Source organism: Mauremys mutica, chromosome 5, assembly GCF_020497125.1.
Source record: "Mauremys mutica isolate MM-2020 ecotype Southern chromosome 5, ASM2049712v1, whole genome shotgun sequence".
In the NCBI taxonomy this organism is placed as follows: Eukaryota; Metazoa; Chordata; order Testudines; family Geoemydidae; genus Mauremys; species Mauremys mutica.
In genome coordinates, this window is record NC_059076.1 from 35,201,269 (window position 1) to 35,215,414 (window position 14,146).

Here is a 14,146-nt window from a genome sequence, read left to right on the forward strand (position 1 = left end):
AGTTCCCTTGGCCACAGCATTCCCTCTTCACCTGTTTGCAGTGGTGGCCAGCTATAGCTGGGCGTATGCATTGTTCTAATTGGTGTACAGATTACATAAGCTGGACCTTTGATTATAGGCATCAGTGAATTCACTGCTCTCAGATTCTCTATAACCCCAGCTTTTAATGGTATGTCAGATGATATCATGAATAAACATTTTAAGATGCATTTTAAAAACATTTTTCTTCTTTTGGGCACAATCAAAATAGGGCTGATTTTGTAAATCAGTCTTAAGAGGCAAATTTATGTGTTACAAATTCCTAACATTGCATTGGCACAATGCATTGCAAAGTGATGGTGGTACATTAAAATATCATCCTGTCAGGATATAGCTTGCTGTCATTCTCCAACCTGACAACAACGCAGCAGAATCACACATTGTGCCACAACAGAACGATGTTACAATACACTGTGAGGTGTCACAATGTAATGTGACAATGGTGCAATGTGTCGTGACAAGTTTTCATCATGTCATGATGTAACATGGTGATGATGTGAAGCAATGTGTGTCAAAAAATCCTTGATGTGGTGTGACAATGTTGTGGTTCAACAGTCGGGTGTTACGGCAACATGTCTTCACTTCCCCTTTCTGCCACTGGTTCCCTTCCCAGCTTTGTCTTGTCTATTTTGATTGTAGATAGCTCAATGCAGGCCCTGTCTCTTACTGGGTGCATGTACAGGGCCTAGCCCACAGGGCCTTGATGGTTGTTGGCAGTACTGCAATACAACTTGTACAACTCAATCATTAAGCGGTGATGCTGTGTGCTGATGGGGAGTGCTTCACTGAGCTGCCACAACCCGGTGCCGCCGTCCCAGTCTGGGACCCTGGTCACACCTGAGGCCAGGGGCTTGGGGAGGACAAGGGGGCTGCTCCCTATGCAGGGATTTCTAGGCAGCCCCCCAAGCCAGGCTGGAGGGACCCAGCCAGCTGCCCCGGGGATGTGCATGAGGCCGGGCCTGGGCTACCAGCAGCACATCAATCACCCATCGCACTCCTGCCCCCGGGCCTGGCGCCTCCCCCCTGCCCGGCTCTAGGGGACAAAAGAGCGAAGGACCGCGCGGCTAGAGCGGCCACACCGGAAGAGCCCAAACCCACCCCTGCCCTTCCCTCTCGGGTGTGTGCGTGGTACCGCCGGCCTCTCGCGCGTCACAACCGAGCGGCGCGCGCGCGCTCTCTCTCTTCCCTGTGCGTAGCGGAAGGCTGGGGCGCGCGCGGCTGCTGCTGCTATAGGTCGCTTCTGCCGTCTCGGCGATTCGGCGCGTGCCCGCCCCGCCCTCCCGCAGCTGGCGCTCGCGCACGAGCAACTGATAGCTCAGCGCGAGCCGGCAGCGTTCGAAGAGTCTCTTCTCCGCCACTCACCCCCCACACCCTGTTTGGAAGCCTCCCCCCACCCCGCCCGTCCTCGCTCCGCGCGCGCCCTTCTGCTGGCGATGGAGCGGCCTGGGAGTCAGAGCAAGAAAGTCAAGCTGAGCAACGCGGTGCGAAGCTGGGTGAGCGGCTTGGGGAGCTGCACCGGTAGCGCAGGGGCGGGGGGGGAGGAGGGAGAGAAATTGGGAAACTGGTGGCTCTCTGTCTGCCTGTGCTGATGTGGCATTGCTCGTCTGCAGACCGGGTTGCTAGCTCCAGAGAGGCGGCGGCAGCAGCAGCAGCAGCCCGTGTCCCCGGCTCGCGGTCCCCATTGCACGGGCTGGGTCTGCAGTTTGCAGAAGGTGAGGGGCGGCGAGGGAGGATGTGCGTGCCGTTTGCACACGGGGGTGGGTGTGTGCGTGTGAGTTTCGAGCGACGGTGACTTGAATCCTTGGTACTTGGATGGGATAGGGTGTGGCGGTGCAATCGGATTGTAAATGTCTCATTGAAACATCAGAATCTCCCTACTCAGAGAATGTAAATGTTTCCTTAAAATGAATATACCCGTGAAAGCCTCCCTCTCCCCGGCGAGTGAGTCTGGGTACCAGCGCATCTCTTCATTCACTGGGGCTCTGCCTTCAGGGGCCGTTCTTTATGTTTTGAAAGTTGGGCTCCGGGGGAAGAGGTAGGAAGGTGGGTTTGCACAGGGAAGAATGCAGATTTCAGGCTTTCACTCCTGTCTTTTGCACCTTGGTTCCTCTGCTTCAAATATGTTGGCAGAGGGAAAGATGAAGGATTCAATGTACAATGTAACCATTCATAAATCTGGGGCAGCTTAAGACTGAGGTTCTTTGTAATGTGGTGGCTAAATGGAAAACTGTCAAAGTAAGATTTAAGCCAAACAATGAAAACCATGGTTCTTATTCATAGAGGTGTGGGCATATGGGCAGATCAATTTACAGTGCAGGCCAAAGACACTCAAACCAGGGAGAAAGAAGAATCCTTCCCTGAGAACACTTTTATGTTATTTTTGATAGTGTGTGAAAATGATTGGGAGTTTGAAAATAATGCTATCTTTAAGCAGATGTGATTTGGAGAGATTGGCCTCTGTTCCTTGCCATAATAAGTAATATTTCTTACTATACCATTAATATTGTAGAAATAATCAAGCAGCTAGTGTCAAAATATTGATCTGTAGTTTCCTACAAATTCCTTTGGTAAGGAAACTTCAAAATTGAAAACTAGTATGTCTTGATGTAGGACCACATGAATGTTAGACAAAACAGGTGGGATCTCTGTTCCTAAATTGTTTGGTGTTCAACTCTTTCCTTCGGTATTATTTAGAGATAATACTTTTGGTCATAACATGTGCCTGTAAGTTGTTTCCATACTAATTTATTGTATCAAATTGTTGGAAGTTCTTAATTCTGTGTCAAGAATGAGGAACATGTGACATATTTTTAATCTTTTGCTCTTAAACTGTTTGTGTTCAGTTATTCTGGCTTCTAGTGTAGGAGAACCCTTTGATCCAAAATCGTTGTTGTAATTGACTACAATGGGTTTATGTAAGAATGAATTTTGTCCATTGTCTTCACCTAGTATTTTTGAAGAGTCCTTGTGGCACCTTAGAGACTAACAAATTTATTTGGGCACAAGCTTTTGTGGACTAAAACTCACTATGATGAAGTGGGTTTTAGCCCACAAAAGCTTATGCCAAAACCCACTTCATCATAGTGAGTTTTAGTCCACAAAAGCTTGTGCCCAAATAAATTTGTTAGTCTCTACGGTGCCACAAGGGCTGATACAGACTAACACGGCTACCCCTCTGAAACCTAGTATTTTATGACATTCTGGGCAGTTGGCATTAAGGGAATACTGGTTAAAATCAAATATTTTGAAAAACAAAACAAGTTACTAGCAACTCCATGTGTTTTTAAAACATTTAAAAAAAAAACCCTGCTGGTCACTGTTCCTGCTGGTGTTTTATATAACTGAAAAGATATGTAAGGCTAGTCACTCTTATTTTTGTTTTATAGACAGTCTTGCTTTTTCCTGGGTTAGTTCATTGCCTGAGTTATAAACACTGCAGGGGATGTTTTTGTTTTGGTCTCATCTGGAATTTTAACACACTCCTTCCCCATGTCTGTTGGTTTTAGGATTGTATAAACTCACTTGCTTACCAAATCTAAATTGTCAGGGCAAATTTGCCTCAGCAGTGTCACTTAATTTTAACAATGTTTTTATTCATTAAGACAGTTAATGTCAATAGTCCATGTACATTGTTGAGTTTTCTCTAGTACTGTGTAATACTTAACTGTGGTGATGTGAGTAACCTACAAAGGTAAAGTAGCAAATGCTATTAACTTCACCAATATGTGCTGGATGTTCCCCTAAGTGAGGCTACTGTGGAAGTCAGCATGATACACCTCTACCCCCGCTATAACCTGGTCATGGGGAGCCAAAAATCCCTCTCACCGCGTTATAGCTGAAACCTTGTTATATCGGGGTAGGGGTGGCAGGGGTCTAGCAGTGATTTAAAGAGCTCCGGCCGCTGCGGGGAGTCTGGACCCTTTAAAGCGCCGCTGGAGCCCTGCTGCTACTGCGCTACATGTGAACCTGTGTTTATATCGGGTCGCGTTATAGCAGGGTAGAGGTGTGCTTTCAGTGTCAAAAACCTATGGGTGGCAGCTATGAGTCAGGAAACCATAAAAAGGTTCCAAAGGTTATGAATCCCAGAATACACCCCTTTCCTAACAACACAACTAATTTTTCATTTTGCAGTTCAAATTTAAAACCAAAGGGCTCAATACTATTACTTCTCAAGTAAATGACAAAACCCCCATAACTCCAAATGAGAGCTGAATCTGGACTAAATCTCTTGAGAGCAGCTTTTAATACAGAGTTACACTAAGATTTAATGACTTTGTTAATTTGTTCTCAATTGAGCATAATTGGGAAATTAAGCCGGTTTTCATGCAACACAAATTTTCCTAGTCTAGACAGCCTACCACCAAATTGTGCAGCCGGTGCTACAGAAAACGGGATTATTTATAGTGAATGATTCACAGCAGCCTCAGAAGCTCTAGCACCACTGCCCTAAATAATGGAAAATTACCTCCGTTTCTGTACCACATCTTAACCTTGGCTTGTTTATTTTGCAGTCTATACTTGGGCATGTTGCATTATGTTTGACAAACTATGATTCTCTAGCATTTTTGGCTGGAGAAGGGAAGGGTTGGGAGAGCTGACATAGACCTCTGTGTTCAGCTTGATTTTTGGTGAAGAATTTCCAACATTTGAACACTTGGGAGATTTAAATACCTCCAGAACAAAAGGGTTTTTCAGTAATTCTGTGGGTATGTTTCCAGCTGACCTCAGGGCTCCAGAAATTTACCAATCATATGAGTCAGAGGTATAAACCAACCAGCTAGGTAACAGCACAAAAAAAGAGAGGGGAGTAAGATGTGAGGCAATGGTTACCAGCTTGATCCAAGCAACAGCTCTAGGGCTTAGGATCAGCTGCTTGGGAAAGTTGAGCAAAATTGTCATGATTCCTGCCAGTTTTAATACTGCCCATAGGGTTGCACTGAAATGCAAAAGCATCCAGTCAATCTTACTGTGCTAGCAAAACCAAGAGCAGTTGCAGGAACACTAGGGCTGTTGTTCTTTCTAATTAAAGATAACGATAGTGCACCAATGTACCTTTGAAATTTTTTTTCAATGAAAGTTTGAATTCCACACTAACTAATGGTTCAGACTTCTTCAGTTTCCATGTAAGATTCCCACTTGAGCAGTAAGCAGGCGGGTTTCCCAATTCTTGCTCTGTCTGCCTGCAGAAGTTAACAAGGAGGCTTTTATAAAGCTACAACCAATGTATTAATTCAGTAGCCAGACAACTTTGGAATAGATTCAAGAAACAAACTAGTTCAGGTACATATAATAAATTGGAGATACTCCAGAAAGCTGATTGGCTAGTCTCACTTCCTGATTTCAAAGAAGGAAAAAAATATGTATTTGGAACAGCTGGCCCTGCAGTAGAGGAGAACAAGAGTATCCATTCAGTCCTACCCACCCAGTCACGTTTAACAGAAATAAGCCATTCACTTGTGAAAGAGTAAATGTTCCAATAGACAGACACTATAAATACTGATTTTCCAGAAAAAGTTTATATACCTTTGATACAAAAATATCTATACAACAACCCGGGAATATTACATTCATTCATTACAAGGACGTCCCAGTCTTATTACTTCAAAATAATTTTCTTTTGTAAGGAAAAAGTCTCAGGGAAGCATGTAACATACACTTACTATCTTAGGTAAACATACTCATAACACTTACACGTTATTTAAAGTGGGATTTTCTAAAGCACATAAGTCACTGGAGTTTATAAGACTTGTGTTCTTAAGTCACTTGGGTGCTTTTGGAAATCTCACTTTTGGGATCTTAAAGTGACACAAATCAATATTGCACAATATTGCACTGTTGCACCAATCCGCAATATGCAATAGTTTTAATTTTGCATATCACACTTAAATGTTAAGAAAAATTAACAATTATCACTCAAAATGTGCAGTTTTCCAAAATATTAAGTTGATTTTAAATGTAAAATTTCAAATTATAGTCTGAAAGGTTGCAGAAAGACCAAAAAGTGCTAAAATAATAAGTACACAAAGTCTAAAGACAGTTTGTTTGTTTTTTTGGCTCTACTTGAATACAGTATTTCCTGGCAATACGTTTATGTACATCTAATTTCAGTTGGAAGAAGCGAACAGTTAATTTATTCAGGGATTTATATTTTACAATATAAATGCTGAGAAAGCCTTTATGTATATCAGAATGAATGGTGCCAATATAATAAGGTTTATCTACAGATGTGAATCAGCACTGGAAGGATATAATTAGATTTATATAAATGAGCCATTCTTGTTGGCCAAATTCAACAGCACCTTTATACTATGAGGGCTTGGCTACACTTACAAATTTGCAGCGCTGCAGCAGGGTGTGAAAACACACTCTCTCCAGCGCTGCAAAGCGCCAGTGTGGTCAAAGCCCCAGCGCTGGGAGCGCGGCTCCCAGCGCTGTACATTATTCCCCACAGGGAGGTGGAGTACGGACAGCGCTGGGAGAGCTTTCTCCCAGCGCTGGCGCTTTGACTACACTTAGCGCTTCAAAGCGCTGCCGCAGCAGCGCTTTGAAGTGTAAGTGTAGCCAAAGCCTAAGATTTTTAACAGCCTAAAGGCCATAAATGCAACACTGCCACTGTTACTGGACTTATGCACTGCTGTTCCTCCACGAGACCCCAAGAAGTATACCCCAACACAGGTGTCAGGCCTTTCTCTCTCCTGAGGTTGAATTCTACACATTGGCTACTCTTGGACCAGGCAGGACCTGGGCCACAGCTTGCTGGGTACCAGCCATGACTACACCCCTACCTCAATATAATGTGACCCGATATAGCACAAATTCAGATATAACGTGGTAAAGCAGTACTCCGGGGGGTGGGGCTGCACACTCCAGTGGATCAAAGCAAGTTCGATCTAATGCGGTTTCACCTATAACGCAGTAAGATTTTTTTTTTTTTTTTTGGCTCCCGAAGACAGCGTTATATTGAGGTGGAGGTGTACACCCACAGAGCCGCCTGGCTGCTGTGCTGGGTGTGTGTCTCTCTTCTCCACTCCCTCAGCTTTCTGCTTGTGAAGTGTCTGCTAATTTATCCTTGGTCAGACTCAGACTGAGTCTTCCTCCCTAGCAAATGACTCCACCGCCTCTTTCTGCTGCAGTTCACAGTTCTTTCAAGCAGCCGCAGAATGATAATGACCTGATCTTTGTCACTTTCATTGCTGCCTACAGCTTTCTCTATAACACCAGGGAAAACTATGACTGCTGCTGCTGCAGCTTGGGAGAGCCAGCAGCTGAAGCTCTGGGATAATGTGCCCTGGGTTTTTGTTTTGAAAGGTGTCTTTGACACTGTATGTTGGGGGATAGGGGAAAGCGAGAATGAGGATGGCATTGTGCATGCCACTGGAAATAGTGATGATGGATGAATGCTTCTTTTACTAGATTAAACAGGGTCTTTCTGTACATACAACTGAGGGAAAATACTAATTTTTTTTAATACTTCAGGTTATTGTTAAAGGAGATGCTAGTGTGTTGCTTCCCACTGACTGTCTTTCCCCCCGCGCCCCAGTTGAGACTGTGCGAGATTTATGTGGCAGGGGGAATAAGGTTTCCCATGCTATTGAAGATATCTGAAGCAAAAGTAAGGCCTTGACTTACCGCGGTAGTATAGACGACCTAAGTTATGCTACTCCAGTTAGGTGAATAACGTAACTGAAGTCAACATAGCTTAGGTTGACTTACAATGATGTCTGCACCACGCTGTGTTGATGGGAGACGCTTTCCCGCTGACTTACCTTATGCTTCTCGGGGAGGTGGAGGATAGAAGTGGCCGGGAGAGCGCTCTGCCATTGACTTAGCTTGTTTTCACCAGACCTGCTAAATTGACACCCGCTGCATCGATCGCAGCAGTGCCGATCTACCGGTAAGTGTAGACATGGGTCTAAGAGCGAAGTGCTGATGAACATACTAAATATGGGTGGCTGGTATTTTCCCATTATTGTTTCTGCAGTGGACATTTTTAGTATTCTGTATCATATCTCTGAACTTCTCCTAATTAAGCATCTCACTTTGGACTCCAAACTACCTGTCCCTCATAAACCTCACTTTAAAACTAACCAGTTGCTGAATCCAGAAAGTGAATTTAGTCATGTCAGTGTGTTTGTTTAAGCAAATTCAGCATTTTTTGAGAATCCTTTTCTAAGGTGCTTTGTGTTGTTGTTTTTCTCCTTTATTGTCATATCTCTTATGATCTGTTGTCTGATTACCTAATTTAGGCCTCAATCTTGCACTGATTCACATGAGCAGCCCTCTAAGCCTTTATGAAATCCCACTGAATTTAAGGGACCGCCCATGCTGATCACTCTGCTGGTTTAGAGCCTTAGATTGTAAGGTCACCTTGACAGGAATGACTTATTTTTTGACTAGATTGTGTCACACATGCTTACAGTGCTATATAAGTAGGTTATTTATATTATAAAATAATTCTTTATAAAACATCTTGGCCAAAGCTATTAACCCCTCTCCCCGTAATCCTTTCTCATCAACAAATGATGTCCTGGACAGATGGAAAACATATTATGAAAGTGTATTGAACCACACACCTGCTGACAACTGTCCAGAGCTATGTGATCTGGTAAACTGCATGGCCCGCATGGGGAAAACACTAATCCTCTGTCACTTGAGGAAGTACGACAGGCCTTCCCAAAGGTGCAGAATGGAAGTGCTGCTGGACCTGATGGTATTCCATCTGAGCTACTCAAAAGTGCCTTGGAATCAGTGAGCATCGACTGTTCTTAAAAGTGCAGGCAAATTACCACCAGAATAGAAAGTTGGCATCATAGTGTCCCTGAACAAGGGCTAAGAATCTCGCACCGAGTCTGGGAACTATAGGCTGATCTCATTGTTATCAGTACCTGGAAAGGTCTTTGGTCTCATTCTGTTTAGTAGGATGCAGCTGCTGCATGACAGATATTGTCATCCACAGCAATCAGGTTTCACTGATGGGTGATTGACACTGGATGCTGTCCCTATCCTCCAGCTCCTGGCTGAGCTGTGCTGAGAATTTAACCTCCTGCATCACATGGCATTTATTGGTATCAAAGCGGTGTTCAGTTTGGTTGATAGGTCAACACTTGGGCTCAGACTGAAAGGAGTTGGCATTCTAGATGTCTTGTTAAACCTGGCACGCAATCTTCACACCAGTGAGGAGTGCACTTTGAGTCATGGCTTCTGCTGCATTTCAGCAAAATCTCAGGTGTGCAGCAGGGATGCATTCTAACCCTAGCACTCTTCTGTAGAGCCGCTGACTGGATATTAGGACTTGCTGCTCCATGTGTTGGAATCAAGGCTGGCCAAGAAGCGTCCACTAATCAAGACTATGCCACCGACATTGCCTTGCTTGTGGAGAAGGCAGAGAATTTCAGCCCTGCCCTTCAAAGTCTCCAGGACACCGCTAGCACTTTGGGGTTGAATGTCTCATGGCAGAAAACCATATAGCTATAAGACCATAGGCAAAGTGCTACATTTAGGTTGGAATGATAGTGGAAGGCATGTTAGAGGTTGAAAGAAGATTTACCTAAAGGCAAGGTGGTCTAGTTGGAAATCAGACCACATGTGCACAATTTGCAGGGAAAAGGACCCTTTTTGGGGAATTTAGAAAGGCGCCAAGATTAAGCCTTATAATGGGAACCTTGTTACAATCCTGTGAGAATAGTTTCTCTTTAATCTAAAGAATTTACAGTACTGCTGAAAAAATCTAACTAGTTTTCTAATTACCTAAATAAGGGTGTTTTAGAATCTGACCTCATATTTTTTAGCCAGTCAAATTTGCATGCAATAATTGACTAGCCGAGCCATCCCTATGGTGGAAAGTGGGGAGTTCAATATATGTAGTCCACACAGGTGGTCTGTTTAACTTCCTTTGTGCCCTTTGGCTTTATGCAGCTGAGGATTGATTGAATGTTATCTTTGCTTTTATTAGTGTGCCTGTCAGTCTCCCTTTGTATGCGTGAATAACTTAACCTAATCAACTGTCCTATCTACAGGGAATGCAGAGAGCTACCAATGTCACTTATCAAGCCCATCATGTCAGCAGGAGCAAGAGAGGCCAAGTGGTGGGGACGAGAGGTGGCTTTCGGGGCTGCACAGTCTGGTTAACAGGTACCGTCAAACTCTCTGCATGGATTTATGAAGCTTTTCTTCATTTTTGTTTGCCCATTGTATCTTCTCTTTTTCTTCTTTTCAGCTTTTTCTTGCTAAATGTCGGTATGAGGCTTAGATTAAAACAAAGGGGCTACTGCTAGTTTATTGACTTCACAGTCAGAGTAGGGAAAAGTTTGCTTATGTCCTACAGAGAGCTGAGTGTTAGCTGTAAAAGGAGATATTCAGTCCCTTTTCTTTTTTCTTTTCTTCTTTTTTTTCCTTTTTTTTTTCTTTTTTTAAAGAGAGGTTCTTGGAAGGGCAGTGTTCTGTAGAATCACAGGTCTCATAAAATACAAAAAGTTTGTGTAGGAGAGCAAACGTTTCTCTATAAATCTGTGTAGTGGGATCCTGGTCAGGCTTGCAGGAATTTACTGTAAGACAGACAGTAAAATGGTCTTTCTGCTTTTAACATAATTTCAAGTAGGCCAAATAGCTTACATTTGTGTAAACAAGACAGCACCATGCCAGGATCAAGAATTTTCTTCAAAATATCATTTTAAATGGCACTGTTGAGTCATTCTCTTTCACTTTTGTTAAGTCCTTTTTAACGTTTTTTCATGATTTTTCCTTTTACTCTGGCTTTGGATTTCTGTCTCTTTCTTTTAACCAAAAAAACAAAAAACAAAAACCTGATTCAGTTATCAGACTCATTATTAAAGCAGCATATTACCTGTGCTGCTGGGGCATTTTCTACACCAGAGTTGGACTATGTGTAAATTAACCCATTGTACTGCAGTGGTTTAAACCCAAATGGATCAGGGTTTATACCCCTACATATTTGCTTTATGTTCACACTTAACGCTGTTTTAAACTGCTTCATTTGCAGATTTGTCTAGGTACCTAATCCTATCCCTCACTTCTCAGCACAACTTCCAGTAGCAGTGCATTATGGGACTTTTAAAAGGCTACCAGTATATTACAGCACTATTGTGGGAGGACTAGTTGAACAATTACAGCTAGATAGCATTAACACTGGCACTGAATCCAGCTGCAAATATAACCTGCTGCAGTATCTAGCACCCTGTTAAGTGGAGCTTCTTGAGAGCTACCATTGCTGTGGGAACTGCACTGGCTGCCCATTGGATTTAGAGTGAAGTTCAAGGTGTTGGCTTTTGACCTATAAGGTCCTAAATGGCTTGGCTTGGTTCCTGCCTATTTATGGTATGGAGAGAGGTGGGGTTTCGGTTCCACAGCTAAGGTCATTGAGCTCGAGCCTCTGTTCAAAAATAAGCAAAGATGGAGAAGGCCACGTCTACACTGGCAAGTTTCTGCACAGTAAAGCAGCTTTCTGCGCTGTAACGCCCAAGGTGTACACACTGCCAAGCCACTTAGTGCGCAGAAACAGCACTCTAAAAAAACCACCCAGACGAGAGGCGTAGAGCTTTCTGCGCCAGGGCTACAGCATTGCAGTGCCAGTGTAGATACCCATGATGATTACAGCTTTGTGATTGGCTGCCGGGAGGTGTCCCACAATGCCTGTTCTCACCTCTCTGGCCATTGGCTTGAACTCTACTGCCCTGCCCTCAGGTAACCAACCGTCAGCCCCACCCCGTACATTCCTTTGCAGATTTGATAGTCCCCTTCCTGTTTGCTCAGTGATGCGTGCAGTGGTCTCAGCGCATCTTTCCAGGTGGCCACGCCTGCTCCATGCACCAGGCAGTCCCCTGCATGGAGCAGTGCCGAGCTGCTGAACCTCATCAGCATTTGGGGAGAGGAGGCAGTGCAGTCCCAGCTGTGCTCCAGCCGTTGGGATTATGATACCTACGGACAGATTTAATGATGCATGATAGAAAGGGGCCATGACCGGGACATATTGCAGTGCAGGGTCAAAGAGAGGGAGCTGCTGAACGCCTACCACAAGGTGCGGGAGGCAGACTGCCAATCTGGTGCTGCGCCCATGAACTGCCAGTTCTACAAAGAGCTGGACGTGATACTCGGTGGCGACCCCCCCGCCCTCCATTGTGAAGCACCCTGTGGATATTTCGTTAGCTCTTGTGCCAATCAAGGTGGACCGAGCTAGGAGGAGGGAATCTTGATGAAGAGGGGGAGGGGGACCCAGAGGCAGAGGATGACTCAGAGGCCAGAGATACATGCAGCCAGGAGCTCTTTTCTACTCCGGAGGAACCTAGCCAGTCACAGCTGTTGGATCTTGATGAAGCACAAACAGGAGAGGAGGCCCCTGGTAAGTGGCTCTGATTTTGGGAATTGCTGAAGCAAGTTGTTGGGGGCAGAAGGGTTGCAGAAAGCAGGCTTGTCTCCCACTCATGCCTAATCTGAGCGGAACAGGCTGTTGATTGACTCCCTCAGTTCACGGGAATCTCCCTCAGAGATGTCCAGGAAACTCTCGTGGAGATACTGGTCAATCCGCTGTCACAAGTTCCTCGGCAGAGCTGCTTTGTTTCTTGCCCCATTAATGGTAACTTCCCTATGACACTTTGCCGTGACGGGTGGGGGGACCATTGCTGCACACAGGCTAGCTGCATAGGCGCTAGGGCGGAAGCTGCAGGCTTGGAGAAGACCCCCCTTTGATTTCCCTGCTCACCCTCAGCAGTGAGATATCTTCCATAATGATCACCTCCTGTGGAAAGTGTGGGGACAAGAATGATTATCAGGCCCCCACCTACAGTGCTGGCCCTGCAGCTACTCACCATTTTGAGGGTTTTGTGGCTCATGTGTGTTTGCTGGGGTCAGCCAGTTAGTGACAGGTGTGAGAGTACTGGCTGTGTTTTAAAGCACTGAAACAGTGTCTGTGTTGCAAACAATACTGCTTCTGTAAAATGTTGCATTTAAACTTCACAGAGATCACCTTGGGAGCACAGCCTCCCTCTTTATCGGCGGCAGAATGGCTGTGCAGAATTAGAAAGGGGCCAAGAACAACTAAGGAGGACTTTATGCGTGAGCTTATGATGCACTCCACCGCCGAGAAAAAAGAATTGAAGGAGTGGCGGGACAGCGAGAAGAGGGACCGAAAGGAGAACGCAGCACACCAGAAAGAAGCCACAGAGCGGCTCTTAACAGTTATGGAGCGCCAAGCGGACACACTCCAGGCGATACTAGCTCTTCAAAGCGAACAATTCCACGCCTACCCTCCCCTGTCGCAAAACACTTTCCCATGCACCGCCCCCCCCCCCACTGTTATCAACCTCCTGGCTCCGTTCTCTACCTGCAGCATTCCACTCCTCCCTCCTCACAGTTCAGCACTGTGGACTTCCACTACCCACTGCACTCAACACCCATCCCACTGCAGTTTGGCCCTACTGAAGTCCAGCACCCGCTGCATAGTATTCCAAAGGAGAAGGTTGGGTATGATCTGTGGACATACACAAATCTGTAGCTGTCCCGGGACCCCTCCTTCTCTTGAGACGTTCCCTTCCCCCCATCACCCTCCCTGCTGATGATTTTCGTTTGACTCTCTCCTCTGGTGGTTGTCTTTCAATAAAGGAATTGTTTGTTTGAAAGCAATCTTTATTCTATTAAGTGAAAGCAAAAAGAGCACTGCAAAGCAACATACAATTATGTTAAAGTCCCTTCTTGCATCATGTGATCCAATCACCTCCTAGCATTACAAGCACTGCAGTCCTGAGCATAGCAACAAAAATTAGAGGCTTTCAGCTTCAAATTGCTGCCTCAAAGCATCCCTGAGCCTTATGGTCCCGTGCTGTGCCCCTCTAATAGCCCTGGTCTCTGGCTGTTCAAACTCATCCTCCAGGGGCTGAGCCTCTGTGGTCCAGCCCTGAGTGAAGTTTTCACCCTTCCCTTCACAAATATTATGGAGCATACAGCACCGCAGCTATAAGCATAGGAATATTGTCATCAGCCATGTCCAGCTTCCCATACAGGCATTGCCAGCGGGCTTTTAAACGGCCAAATGTACACTCCACAGTCATTCTGCACTTGCTCATCTTGTTGTTGAACTGCTCCTTGCTGTTGTCAA

The 14,146-nt window shown here is 45.1% G+C and overlaps 1 protein-coding gene across 3 annotated transcripts in view; it reads left to right on the forward strand.

The window, feature by feature from the left end:
• The first annotated feature begins 1,255 nt into the window (after window positions 1–1,255).
• The window catches only part of PAPSS1 (3'-phosphoadenosine 5'-phosphosulfate synthase 1), a 76,412-nt gene continuing 63,521 nt past the window's right edge, over window positions 1,256–14,146 (forward strand). Inside the window, exons 1-2 of one of the 3 annotated variants that reach the window (XM_045019551.1) lie at window positions 1,256–1,520; window positions 10,056–10,170. In XM_045019551.1, the coding sequence (XP_044875486.1) occupies window positions 1,473–1,520; window positions 10,056–10,170 (163 nt within the window). In that variant the 5' untranslated portion in view covers window positions 1,256–1,472. Of the gene's footprint in view, window positions 1,533–1,732; window positions 1,752–10,055; window positions 10,171–14,146 lie in introns of those variants that run through there. The other 2 variants (XM_045019550.1, XM_045019552.1) reach the window with 2 other exon arrangements.